General features: G+C 58.5%; 6 protein-coding genes across 6 annotated transcripts; 4 read left to right on the top strand and 2 right to left on the bottom strand.

The window, feature by feature from the left end:
* Nucleotides 1-1,266: 1,266 nt before the first annotated feature.
* Nucleotides 1,267-3,061, top strand: GCG54_00002580 (Efflux pump roqT; the record flags this gene model as incomplete). Its single annotated transcript, XM_045402669.1, has 3 exons — nucleotides 1,267-1,900; nucleotides 1,960-2,352; nucleotides 2,394-3,061. The coding sequence occupies 3 exons, from the start codon at nucleotides 1,267-1,269 to the stop codon at nucleotides 3,059-3,061; spliced, it is 1,695 nt and encodes a 564-aa protein (XP_045269287.1).
* A 160-nt stretch (nucleotides 3,062-3,221) lies between these two features.
* Nucleotides 3,222-4,223, bottom strand: GCG54_00002579 (uncharacterized protein; the record flags this gene model as incomplete). The annotated part of the gene is made up of 1 exon (XM_045402668.1): nucleotides 3,222-4,223. The coding sequence occupies one exon, from the start codon at nucleotides 4,221-4,223 to the stop codon at nucleotides 3,222-3,224; it is 1,002 nt and encodes a 333-aa protein (XP_045269286.1).
* Nucleotides 4,224-4,973: 750 nt separating this feature from the next.
* GCG54_00002578 (Abhydrolase domain-containing protein mpaH) lies at nucleotides 4,974-6,379 on the top strand (the record flags this gene model as incomplete). Its single annotated transcript, XM_045402667.1, has 2 exons — nucleotides 4,974-5,171; nucleotides 5,237-6,379. 2 exons carry the CDS (start codon nucleotides 4,974-4,976, stop codon nucleotides 6,377-6,379), a joined length of 1,341 nt encoding a protein of 446 aa, XP_045269285.1.
* Nucleotides 6,380-6,444: 65 nt separating this feature from the next.
* Nucleotides 6,445-10,198, bottom strand: GCG54_00002577 (uncharacterized protein; the record flags this gene model as incomplete). The annotated part of the gene is made up of 3 exons (XM_045402666.1): nucleotides 6,445-8,288; nucleotides 8,335-9,883; nucleotides 9,932-10,198. 3 exons carry the CDS (start codon nucleotides 10,196-10,198, stop codon nucleotides 6,445-6,447), a joined length of 3,660 nt encoding a protein of 1,219 aa, XP_045269284.1.
* An 856-nt stretch (nucleotides 10,199-11,054) lies between these two features.
* Nucleotides 11,055-12,623, top strand: GCG54_00002576 (uncharacterized protein; the record flags this gene model as incomplete). The annotated part of the gene is made up of 4 exons (XM_045402665.1): nucleotides 11,055-11,127; nucleotides 11,194-11,315; nucleotides 11,367-11,529; nucleotides 11,578-12,623. The coding sequence occupies 4 exons, from the start codon at nucleotides 11,055-11,057 to the stop codon at nucleotides 12,621-12,623; spliced, it is 1,404 nt and encodes a 467-aa protein (XP_045269283.1).
* Nucleotides 12,624-13,207: 584 nt separating this feature from the next.
* On the top strand, nucleotides 13,208-14,021 carry GCG54_00002575 (Phosphatidyl-N-methylethanolamine N-methyltransferase; the record flags this gene model as incomplete). The annotated part of the gene is made up of 4 exons (XM_045402664.1): nucleotides 13,208-13,268; nucleotides 13,347-13,386; nucleotides 13,441-13,457; nucleotides 13,507-14,021. The coding sequence occupies 4 exons, from the start codon at nucleotides 13,208-13,210 to the stop codon at nucleotides 14,019-14,021; spliced, it is 633 nt and encodes a 210-aa protein (XP_045269282.1).
* Nucleotides 14,022-14,922: the final 901 nt, after the last annotated feature.

Here is a 14,922-nt window from a genome sequence, read left to right as displayed (position 1 = left end):
GCAAATCCAAAGACGTGGAATGGGGATTCGCAACACTTTCATCGCCGTCCGACGACGGCCGGTCAAGCCACCATGACTAAACACGGACGTCTCAGTCGGATAGATTCCAGCACCGCAAACATGAAAGATCGCAGTACATCGGGCCACCGATGAGTCACGACGGGGTCCTGCACCAAAGAGAGGGCAAGCCACAGCAGGTGCTTGCGGTGCCGCCGCTAGGACCCCAAAGTGCCCTTGGTGCTCCCCCAGCTGAAAAAAAGAAGGATTGGTCAATTTGGCGTCTTGACGTCGTAAATCCCAAAGTGGAATGACCAGGTGCGGTGCGAGGGCCGAAGGGCGATGGAGCCAGCCAATCACCGGAGACGGCGCCGTGTCAGTCGGACATGTTTACACGCCGACCTCCGAGAGGGCCCGACCGACATCTAGGCTTTTCCGCCGCCATTGCTTGCTCCTTTCCCTGCGGTCTGACTAACCTCGCTACCGGCCCACTACCACATGGCTGGAACTCCCGAAGATTCACTCGCTCTACTCCGTATGATGAATTGCCCACCGCTGCAGCATTCGTAAATCTTCTTTCGTGTGATCCATGGGCCCCCGGACTACTCAGACATGCCCCGGCCCACGTTGCAGCTGGAGCATCCCACTGGCACGTAACAGAATATGCTCGTAGCTGCGGCGACGGTCATGTAGTCATCATCATCCATCTGGACAATCGGGCAGATTTTTCTTTTCCATCCGATACTGACCCCTGCGTGGCCCTCAATTTCTGTCCGTACCCTCGTCCGCCCTTTGGCACTTTCCACCCACCCAAACGCAGACAAGCTCATGCTAATGGGCTAGTTGGCCCTTGGCTTCATGTACTCGTGCTTTGTGAGTCGGCAGCCTGGACCATCCCCCACCATCCCTGTGGCTTGCAAACACGTCCAGATCGGGATGGGGCCTGGTCATGGTCGGTGGTGGTCCGCGCTGCTACCCGATGGGATGTTGCACTTGGGAAATTTCACGATCTGAGATGCAATGTAGGGGACCGCCCGAGGTCGTTAAGTACGCCCGCTTCCCGCCGTCATTCATTTTTGCTTTCGTCCGTTCTTTCTGTATCATCTTTCAGGGTTGAAGTTTCCTTTTACAAGCCGATAAGGTAGATCCCGCCAAGGTCCTTTCAACCTTGTCTCGACTTATAAGTGATCCCCCCCTTTGACCTTCACACCCTTTCCTCAGAGACAGCTGCCTTCCCACCTTCTATCGCTACTGGGAAGCTTCGTCAACATGGATACGAAGCATCGCGACGACAGACTCGGCGAGACCACCTCTGCCGACCCCTCGATCCTCACCGAGAAGCCTGCCCACGACCTCAACGCTGCCGATACAAAGGCACCCTCAACCCACCAGTCCAGCGAGGATGAGGTCGAATACCCACACGGCCTGAAGCTCATTCTTATCATCATTGCCCTCTGCCTCGCCGTCTTCCTTGTCGCCCTGGACCAGACCATCATCGCACCAGCTCTCGGCGCCATCACCTCGGAATATGGCAGCGTCAAGGACATTGGCTGGTACGGCTCGGCTTACCTGCTGACCACCACCGCCCTCCAGCCAATGTACGGTACCGTCTATAAGCTGTTCAGCGTCAAGTACATCTACATCGCCGCCATTGCCGTGTTCGAGATTGGTTCCCTGGTCTGCGCCCTGGCACCGAATTCGACAGCCTTCATTATTGGGCGTGCCGTCGCCGGCATTGGCACGGCCGGCTTGTTCTCGGGTTCCATTGTCATCCTCAGCTACACGATGCCCCTGGAGAAGCGACCTCTTGCCTTTGGTTTGATTGGCGGCATGTGGGGTATTGCGTCTGTCGCTGGACCATTGCTTGGAGGCGTATTCACAGAAAAGGCGACTTGGCGGTGGTGTAAGTCTCATTTCTTGCCGATTGTTTGCTAGAGAGCGTGCAACTGACCGTCAACGCAGGCTTCTACATCAACCTCCCGATTGGCGGCATCGCCATGGTCTTCGTCTTCTTCTTGCTTCACTTGAGCCGCAAGAACAACCCGGAGGGAAAGACGCTCGTTCAACGCCTTATGCAGCTCGACCTCATCGGCACAGCCATCTTCATCCCCGCGATCGTCTGCTTGCTTCTTGCTTTGCAGTGGGGAGGGACCGAGTACCCCTGGAAGAGTGCCAAAATCATTGGCCTCTTTGTCGGATTCGGTCTCATGATCATCATCTTCGTCGGAATCCAGCTGTGGCAGGGAGACAAGGGCACTCTGCCCCCCTATCTCTTCAAGAACCGCAACGTTGTCTGCGCCATGCTGTTCGCCTGCTTCTTTGGCGCCGCCTTCTTCCCTCTCATCTACTACCTATGTAAGTTGTGTCCACGGTCTGTCCGCTTCAACCACTGACAGATGTAGCCCTCTATTTCCAGGCAATCCAGGGCGTTAGCGCCGTCCAGGCGGGCATCAAGATCCTGCCCCTCCTGCTGGCGACCGTCGTCGCCAGTATGGCCAGCGGAGCGCTCATCTCCGTCATCGGCTACTACAGCGCCATCATCCTGCCCTCGCTCGTGCTCTTCACCGTCGGCTCCGGCCTCATCACGACCTTCGACCTCGACACCCCCATGCGCGAGTGGTTCGGCTACCAGGTCCTCGCGGGCCTCGGCATTGGCGCGGGCTTCCAGATCGGCGTCCTCGTCGTCCAGACCGTGCTCCCTCTCGAAGACGTCCCCGTCGCGACGGCCGTCGTCCAGTTCTTCCAGTCATTTGGCGGCGCCATCATGATTGCCGTCGCTCAGAGTCTGTTCCAGACCGGGCTTGTCAACGGGGTCGCCACCCGCGTCCCCGATCTCGACCCATCCATCTTCATCAACGCCGGCGCCGACCAGGTCCGCAGCATCTTGACCCAGATGGGGCGTGCGGACGCGATTGACGCGGTTCTGGAGTCGTACATGGTTGGTCTGAGACACACGTACTACGTCACCGTTGCATGTGCTGCGGCCGCTTTTGTTGCCTGCCTGGGTCTGCAGTGGAAGAGTGTCAAGAAGGAGGGCAAGGGACCTGCGGTTGCTGCTGTTTAGATGGATAACATCACTGTACAATATGCGTTGTTGTTTAGAGGATACCCGGGCTAGACCTCACTCTACCTAGACTAGAGATTGTAATAACGACTACACATAGAGTCGATTAATGATTTATGTATCCAAGAAAACTGCTATCCAAACCTTGCTACTTTTCACCTCATTGGGTATCATCGGGCGGCAAATCCCATCCCCTCTTCTTGCCCTTCCCCTTGCCTTCCGTCCTCGCCTCACCGCCAACAAAACTCAACACCCACTCCCATACCCTCCTCGTCTTAACCAGCTGCGGATGTGTCCTCCCCTCCCCTTGGCTCTCCAGATCCTTGCGTCTGTAGTACCCGCCTTCATCCCCCTCCCCCATCCTCCTCCGGTAGAGCACCGTGGTCCTCGTCAGTCCCTTCCGGAGGCTCTGCCCGTATACCTTGCCCCGGAACACGTGCAACGCGACATTCTGCATCAGCACCACGTCCTGCCTCCTCAGCTCCGACGGCAGCGTCGTCCCGGGCGCGCCCTTCGCCGCGGGGGCCAGCCAGAAGGTCACGCCGAAGCCGGCGCGGGTCTCGTCGCCGAGGAGGACCTCGACGAGGGCCAGCTCGGTGCCCCAGCGCGTGGTGATGGCGCGCGACGGCGAGACGGAGATGACGCCGGCGATGAGGTTCACAGTCACGGTCTGCGGGGCGAGGCGGAGCAGGGCGGGCGCCTCGGGGATGTCTTCCAGGTCGGAGAGGTGGTGGGATGTCGTCACCGGCGGGCGGATGCTTGTGGTGGTGTCGTCGAAGGAGTCCGCGGAGTCTGTGACAGTCGTCTCGAAGGACTGGGACTGGGACTGGGATTGCGTGGGGAGCGGCAGCTGGGAGGACGGGACGTCGTGGTGCAGGGCCAGCGAGTGGTCGTAGAACTGCGACAGCAGCTCCTGGGAGGCGGAGACGGACTGCGACTCGGCGGTGGTGGCGTCTACGGAGAGACTGAAGAAGTGCGCCGGGGGCTGGAAGTCGGAGGGCAGGCCGTGGTGCTGGGAGTAGCCCGTCACAAGGGGCGCGCGGTGGAGGGTGAGGGAGCGCCAGACCGGGCCGGGCGGGGTAGAGGTGGATGCCGGGGCGGGTGGGGAGGTGGCGGACCAGTCTGCCGCCGGGGCGCCGGCGAAGATGAGGATCCGGGGCATGCAGGGCCGGGGACGTATGCCGTCTACTTCGGGGTTTGAAGTGTGTGTGTTTGCTGGGGGAATGTGTGTGGAGGTGCAGAATGAGTGGGGGGCATGCACTGTGTGCCATGGATCGCGGGGTAGATTATGAATCTGGGCGTTGACAGTGCCTACGTGCAGCATTCAAGGGGCAGTCACACAGAGGTTCACATCAACCCCTTCGGCCACCCACCGTCTTACCCTGAAGAACGGATGAAAAGGAGACGCCAGGCGCAGGACTGACAGCTAGGTTACGCCAGCCGTGCTCGGGAACTCAATTCATCCACTCGCCCTTCCTTGTGTTCCTGTCCAACGGCGATACAGGCAGGCAAAAAGGAAAGAAGCGCGACGGTTGCCGGTTTCATTTGGTTTTACCGACGATAACTGCCGCCGCCGCGCTCCTGTCTCGGGGAGATGCAGCGTGGCTACTCTATTAGTGTTTTGGGCTGTCCTCGGGGGTCTGTAGGCTGGGATGCCGGCGCTGGTACCTCGGCATCTCCACAGAACCCCCAGAATTCCCCAGACGTCCCAATGTTGCCGGGGCCCTCGGTCTAATGTAGCAACTTCAACTCCGAATCATCTCCAACGAACGCTACTTGGAGAACTTTTGGTGTTTTCTCATCAATCTCAATCATCAGACGATTACCACATCTCACAACCTGACAAGTGACACGCCTCTGCCACACGTAAAGGTTGACTAGTCAGAGTCTTGGTGGCGCCCAGGAAGCCACAATGTCACCCTCGTCCGTCTTCCACATCAAGGAACACGTCCTCGACGCCTCACACATTCGCGAATTCCCACGCGCCCTCGCAAACTCACAAGACGATGTGCTCAAGCTGGCCGTGAAGGAGTACCTCCCCAAGGATAACCCGAACCCGCAGCCTGGGGATGTGACCATCATCGGCGCCCACGCCAACGGTTTTCCCAAGGTAGTCTTTCTCTCTGTCTCTTTTTTGTCTGAATCTCATTTCATCGTCTCAATACTCAAAAGCAGCCTACACAAGAACTCACATCTCATGACCTCCTCAATCTACATGGCATCAACAAACCGCTAACCCGCACCCAGGAACTCTACGAGGCTCTCTGGGAAGACCTCCACGCCGAGTCCAAAAAGTCAAACTTCCGCATCCGCTCAATCATCATCGCCGACGCCGCGTGGCAGGGCGCCTCCTCCGTCCTCAACGAGGGCAAGCTTGGCAACGACCCCGGCTGGTTCGACCACCCGCGCGACCTCGTCCACGTCGTCAACACCCTGCGGCCCCCGCGGCCCCTCGTCGGCGTCGGCCATTCCTTCGGCGGCAACGCCATCGTCAACGTCGCTCTCATCAACCCGCGCCTCTTCTCCGCCGTCGTGCTCCTCGACCCCGTCATCTCAAAGTGGTCCTCCAACGCGAAGGGCACCATCGGCGCGAGCCCGGCGGCTGCGTCCGCTTCACGGCGCGACGTCTGGCCGTCCCGGGACGAGGCGAAGAAGGCCTTCCTGCGGAGCCCCTTCTACAAGGCCTGGGACGAGCGGGTCTTTGAGAGCTGGGTCCGGCACGGGCTGCGGGACGTGCCGACGCAGCTGTACCCTGAGGGCCAGGGGGTGACGCTGGCGACGACGAAGCACCAAGAGGTGTTTACGTATTTCCGACCCAGCTGGAACGCCTACGACGACAAGGGGCAGACGATCGTCAAGCCGGACCTGGTGCCCGACCTGGACCCGTCGCTGAACGAGCGGTACTACACCTTCCCCGTGTACCGCTCCGAGGGCGCGAGCACGCTTGCGAGGCTGCCTCATCTGCGGCCGGGGGCGATGTACGTCTTCGGAGGGACGAGCGATTTGTCGACGCCCGAGTTGAGGGAGGAGAAGATGAGGTTGACGGGCACGGGGCCGGGCGGGAGCGGAGGCGTAGAGAGGGGGCGGGTGAGGGAGGTCACGCTGCCCGACGCGGGACACCTGTTTCCCATGGAGATTCCGGGGACGAGTGCCAAGTTGACGGCGGAGTGGATCGTCAAGGGGCTGGGAGAGTGGCGTAGGGAACAGGAGGAGTACGAGAGGTGGGCGGCGCTGAGCGTAAAGGAGAAGACCACTCTTACGGAGGAGTGGATGAAGAGGATCGGTCGGCCCGAACGGCCCCCCAAGGCGAAGATGTAAATGGTCACAATAGATGAGTGTCTTTTAGAGTTCTTTAGATGTAGAGTATGTATACAAGCGTGTGACTAGTTGTCTTCCTCTTCCTCCTCTTCCGGCGGGATCCATATCAGGAGACCGTCCTTGTCAATCTTCATGCCCTCGGTGGGTATGATTCTGAGAACCTTTTGGAAGTACTTGTCCCTGACGACCAGGCTTGGCCGGATGAAGGCGCCCCTGACGAGCGGCAGGAGGCGGTATGTCGCCGACCGACGCGACACGGGGAGGACGTGCATTGTGGTCTGCTTGGCGCCGGAGAAGGCGAACTCGTCGCTCGGCTCCATGCTCAGGCCAAACGTGAGGAAGTGGCTGGAGGCGTTCTCGATGGTGACGTTGAGGTTGACGAGTCCCGTTGCCGGATTGGCGAGGGTGTAAGAAGCCAGCACGCGCGGTTCGGTGCCGAGGACAATGTACCGCGGAACGAGCATCGTCGTGGTGTTGACGGTCGACGAGGTCGATGATGTGCGGCGCCACTTGAGAACAAAAGCGATGTCTAGCGAGGCCGGCCCCCGATCGTCGAGGCTGTACTTCTGAGCCACCAGGTTGAACTGTGCCTCTTGCATTTGCTTTGGTGATATGCGGAGACCATCTGCTGCTAATTCTGGGCGGGAAATCGTTGTGCAGCGGGCATTGTTCTGGCAGGAGAGGACCTCCGCGTCCATGCTGATGATTTCGAGGTCTTCGGAGGCAAAGGATGCAAAGTGGCACACCAGGCACCACTTTTGGGCCAGCCCTCGGGGCTGGATTGCGGCGTCGTCGGTAATGTTTGGGTCCTGAACGCCTTCGTGGTCGAAGAGAGAGGGCCAGGGGTCGGGGTGCAGGCGGGGAATGAGGTCGTAGTTTGCTTCAAACGGGTTGACCACGTGGAGTTGGACAGGGAGGATTTGCATGACGAGGGTTGCTGGGTCGGAAACGAGATGGTAAAAGACTCTGAGGGTCACATCATACGACGTTGTCAGCTGTATGGGATCGAGCGAGACCTTGACACGAGTTGATTGCGATGTTGCCAGCGTGCCGAGCGGCAGACCCGTAAGTTTGGCTTCTTCTTGGCCAGCTTCTGCCTTGTGTTCGTCTTGGTCGGCCGCTTGGACTCGGAAGGCGGGGATCTGCTCGCCAAAGACATGGACCTCGAGTTTGGCAACGGCCTCCTCGTCTTCTGCGTTGAAGACGTCAAGGAGAAGTTCCATCGGCTCGTTTGCGTAGAACTGGTCCAAAGGTTTCGCGAGCTTGATTTCCATTTTCGGTGGTCGGGGTTGTACTTGGATGACATGTGCGCTCTGGCGTACGATTATTCTCCTAGCGAGAGATGGGCTGAACCAAAAGTCCGCTACGCCGAGATCTCGGAAATCGACAGTGTAGTCCAGGCGGAACGCGTCGGTTTCCAGGAGTAAAGTAACGGAATCCGCTCGAGCCTCACCGGGTTCGCGTAGTGGGATTGCTATCTCATAGACGTTGGTAGAGCCAGGCACGATGGTAAGATTGGCAGATCCGCTGAGCACTGATGCCCCTTCTTCGTCTTCTCCAGCCCGAGCGGTTTCTTTCAAGGTAACATTCGACAAGGAAACAGCGGCCTTCACTGTGGCCGCGTTGGGCTCGGCTGCGTGATCTAGAGTGATGGTTTTCAGGCTGCCCTCAAAGTCAACTCGCAGCCCTTTCAGAGTGACGGGCGCTGCATCTGAAAAGGCATCCGACTTGATTGCCAGTTGAGCTTGACAGGTTTCGCCGGCCTTGCCATCCTCGCCCTTGAAAATGAAGGACGCGGAGATGAAGGATGATATGTCGTCGTTAATTGTCACTGTGGGCTTCGACTCAATGGACAAACCTTCCAGCGATCTCGAGATGTCGTAATGCCACTTGGGGCGCCGCGTAAATCCTGCGACGAGTTAGATCAAGAAGGCTGACATAACGGAGCAGCTTACTCTTGTTCATCAGCTCCCAGTCAATGGCGACCACGAGCTCTGCATTCCCAGTGTGCGCAGCGGCAGCCCGAAGCACCCAGCTGAGATCCTCTGCAATGTTCACCCAGCCCTCTTCCCGGAACGACATGTCCTCCCATAGCGGTCTGAGTATTGCGACAATGTCCTTCCACGCCTTGAGGTTCACCATCTCCTTTGCACACTCCAGCGACAGCTCTGCCGATATCCGGTGCTGCCTCCTTGCCTGGAACTGAGACCTTGCCGCCATCAAAAGATCGATGATGAGCTGGGAGTGGTTGACGCCCATCCCTTGCAGGGGAAACTCTTCATGGGGATCAGGACACATGTACGTGTCGTATGTAAAGGCTTTGCTAGCGACTGCTGATGCTGGTGTGGTGTCTGGAGACCGGCGATCCGATTCAGGAATCGAGCGGGCCAGGCGACGGCGAGCAGCGAGATGCTCTGCAGCAGTGCGGTACCAATATCCCGTATGATGCAGCATATCCCACGGTTGAAGCTTGTCCACCGCGGCGGCCTTTTCCGGTTGGAGGTACAGGGTCTTTGTAGACGGCGCGAGACTGCGCACATCTACCCGTTCAATCAAGTTTGCCATGACAACAGCCCACCTCGACTCCCATGCCTCCCAGCCGTAGTTGTTTGTCCCGCGCCCTCGGCGATCTACAAAGTCGGCTATCCTGTCGCGGTGCATTTGCCATCTCCGCACAGCAGACGTGGTTTGTGCGCCCCAGAGCACACATCGTATGCCGCGTATCGCAATGGTGTCAGCGAGCATGCGAGCTTCGTTCCAGCGCGGGCTCCAACTTGGTATGATATCCATCACGTCCTGGCTCAGGAGCTCCTCATAGGCTTGGTCGTACGAGCGCAGGGCCGCATCCATCTCTTGGCGGAACTCTGCGAAAATGCCCGTCTTGAAATCATACCTCACGTTCCAGTCCTGGACTGAAAGTGTTTGTGAGGTGCTCGTAGGGGGCACCGTAGGCTGCGGCGCTATTCCACGACCGCGCTTCTTCCGCGCGTGACGGCCAAGGTCTCTGTAGTATTCTAGGGCTTGCAGAAACACTGCGGCTAGCATGGAATCCGCCGTGTGCTCAAGATCGATGGACAGGTCGCCTGGTGATAGATAGAAAAACGTCTTCGTGTCCAATGCGACACCCTTCCGAATGTTGTCCAGCCGGTCTTGAACGAGGTCTACCATGGAAGAAGAGGCCGTGCCGTCGGACAGAAGCACGACGGCGAGGCGCGTCCTATAGCCTGACTTACCGAGGGCGGCCTTCAAGTTGTTGATGTCGCTCTTTAGTTGGTTATCGTGAAGCGTCGCAAGCGTCGGGTCAGAAGTGAGGGTGTAGAAAGAAACGTAGACACTGGGCACCATGTCCTCGTGCTTTTGCAACCATTCGGTGTTCATAAGTCCGTCCGGGTACAGAGGCGAGACCGGAGTCAAGGGCGAGAAGGGCGAGTGCAAGACAGGAACGCCCTCGGGTGCCTCGATACCCTCAGGAAGCCTCGCTCGGCGTGGGGGAAGGACGAAGGACTGCCCAGGGTTAGTCTAGAGGACACATTTGAACGGTGTAAGCCGTACCCGGCCAGCGACGGTGACCCGAAGCTTGTAAGGCTTCCCGCTGTCTCTGCCGTTCCATGGCTGATTCCTCCCGTCCTGGCGCACAATGTAGTCCCTCAGTGATTCGGCATCTGGGGTCTCGATGCTCGGCAGCTCAGATCGCAGCAGAATCGCCTGGTCGCGGAGCTCGGCGCTCAGTGGCAGCTCTTTGGCCGGGGTCGAGGTCAGGCCGGCGAGAACGATGTGTGGGATGTTGTGTTCCAGGCTTCCAACCGGATATCCGTCCATTTTCGTGGTGGTCCTATTTCTTCATAGGAGGGGGCAGTCGAGATATGGATATCGAGGGGTACTTGGAGATCGTCGAGGAAGCTCTGGCGCGTGTCAGCGGTAGCTGTCGGTGGTGCCTCGGTGCGGGATATACAGTGACAGACTCAAGGGAGCATTGTCGCTGGGCCGAGAATTGGACGGTCGGAGTAGACGAACAAGACAAAGCAGCAAGTTGGGCGCAAAAGAAAGCTTCCCCGTCCAGTTGCGAATCGCGGCATGGGTCCTCTTCTGGTGGCTCAGAAGGTAAAGTACTCTGTCACAGGTATCGCAGCTCCATTCCAGCGCCAGAGCCAGAATCAGCGATCCCGGCCCACTGTGCCCAGTGACTTCACAGCAGGCGGGACCCCTGGGAGAGCGCTGAGCCCAGGCGGGTGCCAACCGGGCCACACCACCTCGGGATCGGGAAAAATGGGTGCCGACAGCGAGGTCGCTGATTGGCCACTGCCCCAAATGCTGTCATGGTGTATGGGCCCATGGTGCCCTGAAGGAATGGGAAACTGGTTCTCGCAGCGCAGACAACCAGCCAGCCTTGCCGCCCGCGTGGTTCTCCTCCCGCCTCGTCACAGAGACTGCGCGCAGAAATTGAGGGCTACCCGTCCTACACCTCTCCCGCACCACACCACCACGCTGCTCGAGCACATAAATGCCTCCCTTCCAACCGTCCCTCGACCCGAATCGCATCTCGACCGCATTATACTGAGTATCTTACTCTCATTACTCCAAAACCCTCTCCAAAGACGGGCCCTCTCGTCTTCGCTGCCGACCGACCTCCGTGATCGCTCTAGGCTCATACCAGGAGCAAACGCACAACGGCGCAATGGCGACACAGCAGATCCTCTTCGCCGAGACCGTGGCCGCTATGAAAAAGGCCCTCAAACGCAAAGCTTACGGTACGCGACCGAACACACTCTGACGCCCTTCACTGTCGACGTAACGTTCTGACGACTAGCCCCCAGAATCCGACTCCGACGACGAGATTGACCACTACGGGAACCGCGGCCACAAGCTCAAGAAGCGAGCCCTCTTCTCTCACCAAGGCCAGCTGGTGCCTCCCACTGGACCCGAAGTCTACAGTGAGGTGCGTCGCGCGCCCCCCTTTGGGCCGGCGAACCGGTGCTGACAACCACAGGTGATTGACTACGCTGGGCAGCAGCGAACAATAATCAGTCGCAATCCCCCGATTGTTGACGACGAGGGCTACGAGATTGACAGCGACGACGACGAGGAGCGCATACAAGAAGCTGTCGCTTCCGCCACAGAACTCGACCCCTATGCCAACATTCGTATCGAACGTTAGTATGCCCTGTCGACGCCGTAGAGACTCCACTGACCCTGCCCAGAGATTCTTGCCCCATTGACCGCGTCGACCGACCTCCCGACCCATCCCACCCTCTCGAAACCATTCACCGCCAAGACCCTCAACGAGATCACCGCCCAGGGCTGCGAAGTCCGGCGCAAGGAGAACAGGTCGCTTTGGAAGGTCAAGCACCTCTACACAAGACTATGCGGCGACTTCACCTGGGTACCGTGTGGCATGATGGTGGCGCCGGACGACGTGGAGCTCTACTCGTCCGAATACCTGGAGCGCGAGTATTTGCGCGGCATGAAAGCCCTTCCTGAAAAGTCAGAGGTCTCACCAGCGACATTGAACGGCGACGCGATCCCAGGACAAGCGCCGAACGGCACAAACGGGGAGCCCTCGGGCGACAAAGACAGCGGGGACGGGGACATCACAATGACTGACGCCGCGTCAGACAAGCCGGAAGGCCGCAAGCCACTGCCGGACAAATCCGCAAAGGATGGTGCGAAAGCGGAGAGCGACACATCGAAGCCTACCAACGGGGAAGCATCAACCCCTGCAAAAGAGGGAGAGGAGGCCGCTGCCGACAAGAAGCAGAAGCAAAAGGCCACCGACGTGGAGATGCGGCACGCAAGCGCAGCTCCTCCATCTCCCCACGGCACAGAGCAGGCTGGCCGCAACGGCACGAATGCGCCGTCAATATTGTCAGACCAGATGGAAGAAACCTTTGTTCACCCATTCTTTCGGCCGCCCCCCAACGTCCGTCCAGACCGAGATGTGGGGCTACCGGACCCCGAAGCCGAGGATATCCGCCGGCTGCTCGCGTTATACGTGCAGAAGCAGGAGGAAATCTGCCGTGGAACGACAAAGCTTCACGAAGGTCTTCTCAAGGCCAATCGCCTGCGCAAAACGGTGCTGGCATGGTCCAAGGCGGAGGCGCACAGCGGGCCGAACAGGGACATGTCGGACGGCGAGGACTGGTACGACAAGGAGGAATGGGGCTTGACCGAAGACCTCAAGAAGGGCCAGGACGACGAAGAGGAAGACACGGGCACAGTGGCCAAGAAGACTAGGAATCGCAGGTGAATTGTGCCCAGGCGTTGTTGTTGGCTTGCTCCGACGGGGTGGTTCTCTGTCGGATATTTTGAGGTTGCGGTTGATACCCATTGCGATTTAGCGACGGCGCCATTTCATATTAGACTCAACATTTGTTTCTTTGCTTGCCTTTGAAGACTTTGTATGTGTGTCCTTTACCGGCCTTTCGGTATTTCCGCCCAGGCCTCTTTTCTCCGCGAGCTCGGGTGCATTGCATTGAGGGAAACAACTGGGGCCTAGCTGTTCTGCCCTGCCCCCGTTTACAGCGTCCGGTAAGTATCGGCTACGGCGGGGAGGGGAGGTTGGCCGTATCCCATGCCTCCAAGGCCCCCAAAACCCCAGCGAAGAAAAGCAACCCCATGCACTCGTGCACTCACTACTGCGTAATGATGCGACGCTATGGCCAGGTGTCCCCGCCGACATAAATACTGGTGGAGCTGAGCTCTGTCACAAGCAAATGCGCACCCAGAACCTACAACTGTTCTCAACGGTTTTTCCCACGATTTTTGCTCAGCCAGAATTTGCCCAGTTCAGCCATTTACCTCCAGGTTTTCCGCCGATTCAGACCCTCAACCATGGCGCCCGTCGACATTGAGCCCAAGGCGGTGGTCGACTTTGACCAGAAGAGCTTGTTCAGTACGTCATGTCGTCTCAGTGGAGCTTGGACCTCTGGAGCTTCACATCGTCGTTGACTCTGCTGACCGCGTCGGATAGTCTCTGCTGCTGCTATTGCCTTCAATCCTCTGTTCTGGAAGTAAGTCGAATGCCCTTCGGTCTGCCGTAAAATTGTTGGCTGACAAGTGCATAGCATCGTCGCGAGACAAGGTTCGTTGCGCCGGCTACGCCTCCAAGTGACCCCATCTAACCGAACCAGAGTACAACAACAAGCTCCTGACCAAGCTCTTTGGCGGACGCTCCCAAATCGCATGCTATGGTCTGGCAGTCACCATCTTTTCCCTCGGAATCTTCCGTGATCTTCTCTACGAACGGGCCTTGCGCTTCCAGCCCTCACACCCGTTGCTCGCGTCCGACGCAGTGACCTATGCCGGCTACGCCCTCGTCGCGTGCGGCAATGTGCTCGTTCTCTCTTCGACGTGGCAGCTGGGCATCACCGGCACGTTCCTCGGTGACTACTTTGGCATCCTGATGGACAGCATTGTGACTGGCTTCCCGTTCAACATCACCGACGCTCCCATGTACAACGGCTCCACCATGAGCTTCCTCGGCGCCGCCCTCATCTACGGCAAGCCCGCCGGCATTCTGTTGACCGTGTGGGTCTTCATCGTCTACAAGATCGCCCTGAGTTACGAGAACCCCTTCACGGCTGGCATCTACGCCAAGAGAGACCGCGAGCGTGCCGCTGGAAAGGAGACCAAGAAGATCAGGTGAATGCGTGAATAGAGGCCCGCAAAGCTTCAACAGCAACCCTCATAAATCTGCACCGTCGCTCTGGTTCGGGGCCGAACGTCAGGCCGGAGTGACATGGGTGTACGGAGACACGGAGACAGGGGCCCGCCCGGGGAACACATAGACGAGATGGGTCCCGGTGAGCCCGGTCAGCCCGGTGAGCTGCTGACCGTCCCAAAGTGCCGGCCGGAATCAAGTCAAGCCAAAAACGGCCCGCCAAGAACAAGAGATCAGCCTTCAACAGAGAGCGGCTGGTGAATAGCGTTCATAAAAGGACGAAGAATTTCGCTTCTAGTCAGGCCGAACCTAGAGGCCGACCCAGCAAATACAAAATTACTTGGCAAGAAAAAGGGCTGCGCGCCTTTCTTTACGCCACAAACCCGTACCACACTCTCTAGCCACTCTCATACAGAATCTTGCAAGCCATGCCGTAATTGCTGTTTTTTTTTTTTTTGCCATGCTGATAGCCTCTAGCATGTGCCATCTGCGTTCACTATTCCGAACCCGGCGGCCGAGTCTCAGGCATTTCCGGCCCAGAAGCCATGCCCTGGCCACTAGTGGGCGGCCGTCTTTCTCGAAGGCAACTCGCTCACGGTCTCGCCCGACTTCAGCCAAGAAGGACCCTTGGGATTGCTTGTATGAACATGGAGAGCCAGTCATACTCTCCATCATTCCATGGCCCTGTTTCGGGGCGTCCCACTGGCCCGGACACGCTTCAACCGCGGCTTGCCTATGACGAGGGATATGTCTCAAACGGAGGAGGCCGGTTTCTCGCAACGGCCGCATTCGGCATGCCCTACCGTTGTGAAGGAAATCGAGTTGTTTGAAGTGATGCTTTCAGCCGGCGAGTCCTTGAACTGACAAAACTACTTGGCCTCCAGTC

Source organism: Colletotrichum gloeosporioides (assembly GCF_011800055.1).
Source record: "Colletotrichum gloeosporioides strain Lc1 chromosome Unknown consensus_13, whole genome shotgun sequence".
Lineage (NCBI taxonomy): Eukaryota > Fungi > Ascomycota > Sordariomycetes > Glomerellales > Glomerellaceae > Colletotrichum > Colletotrichum gloeosporioides.
Note: the sequence above shows the minus strand (reverse complement) of the source record. Positions and strands in the feature narration are given on the sequence as shown.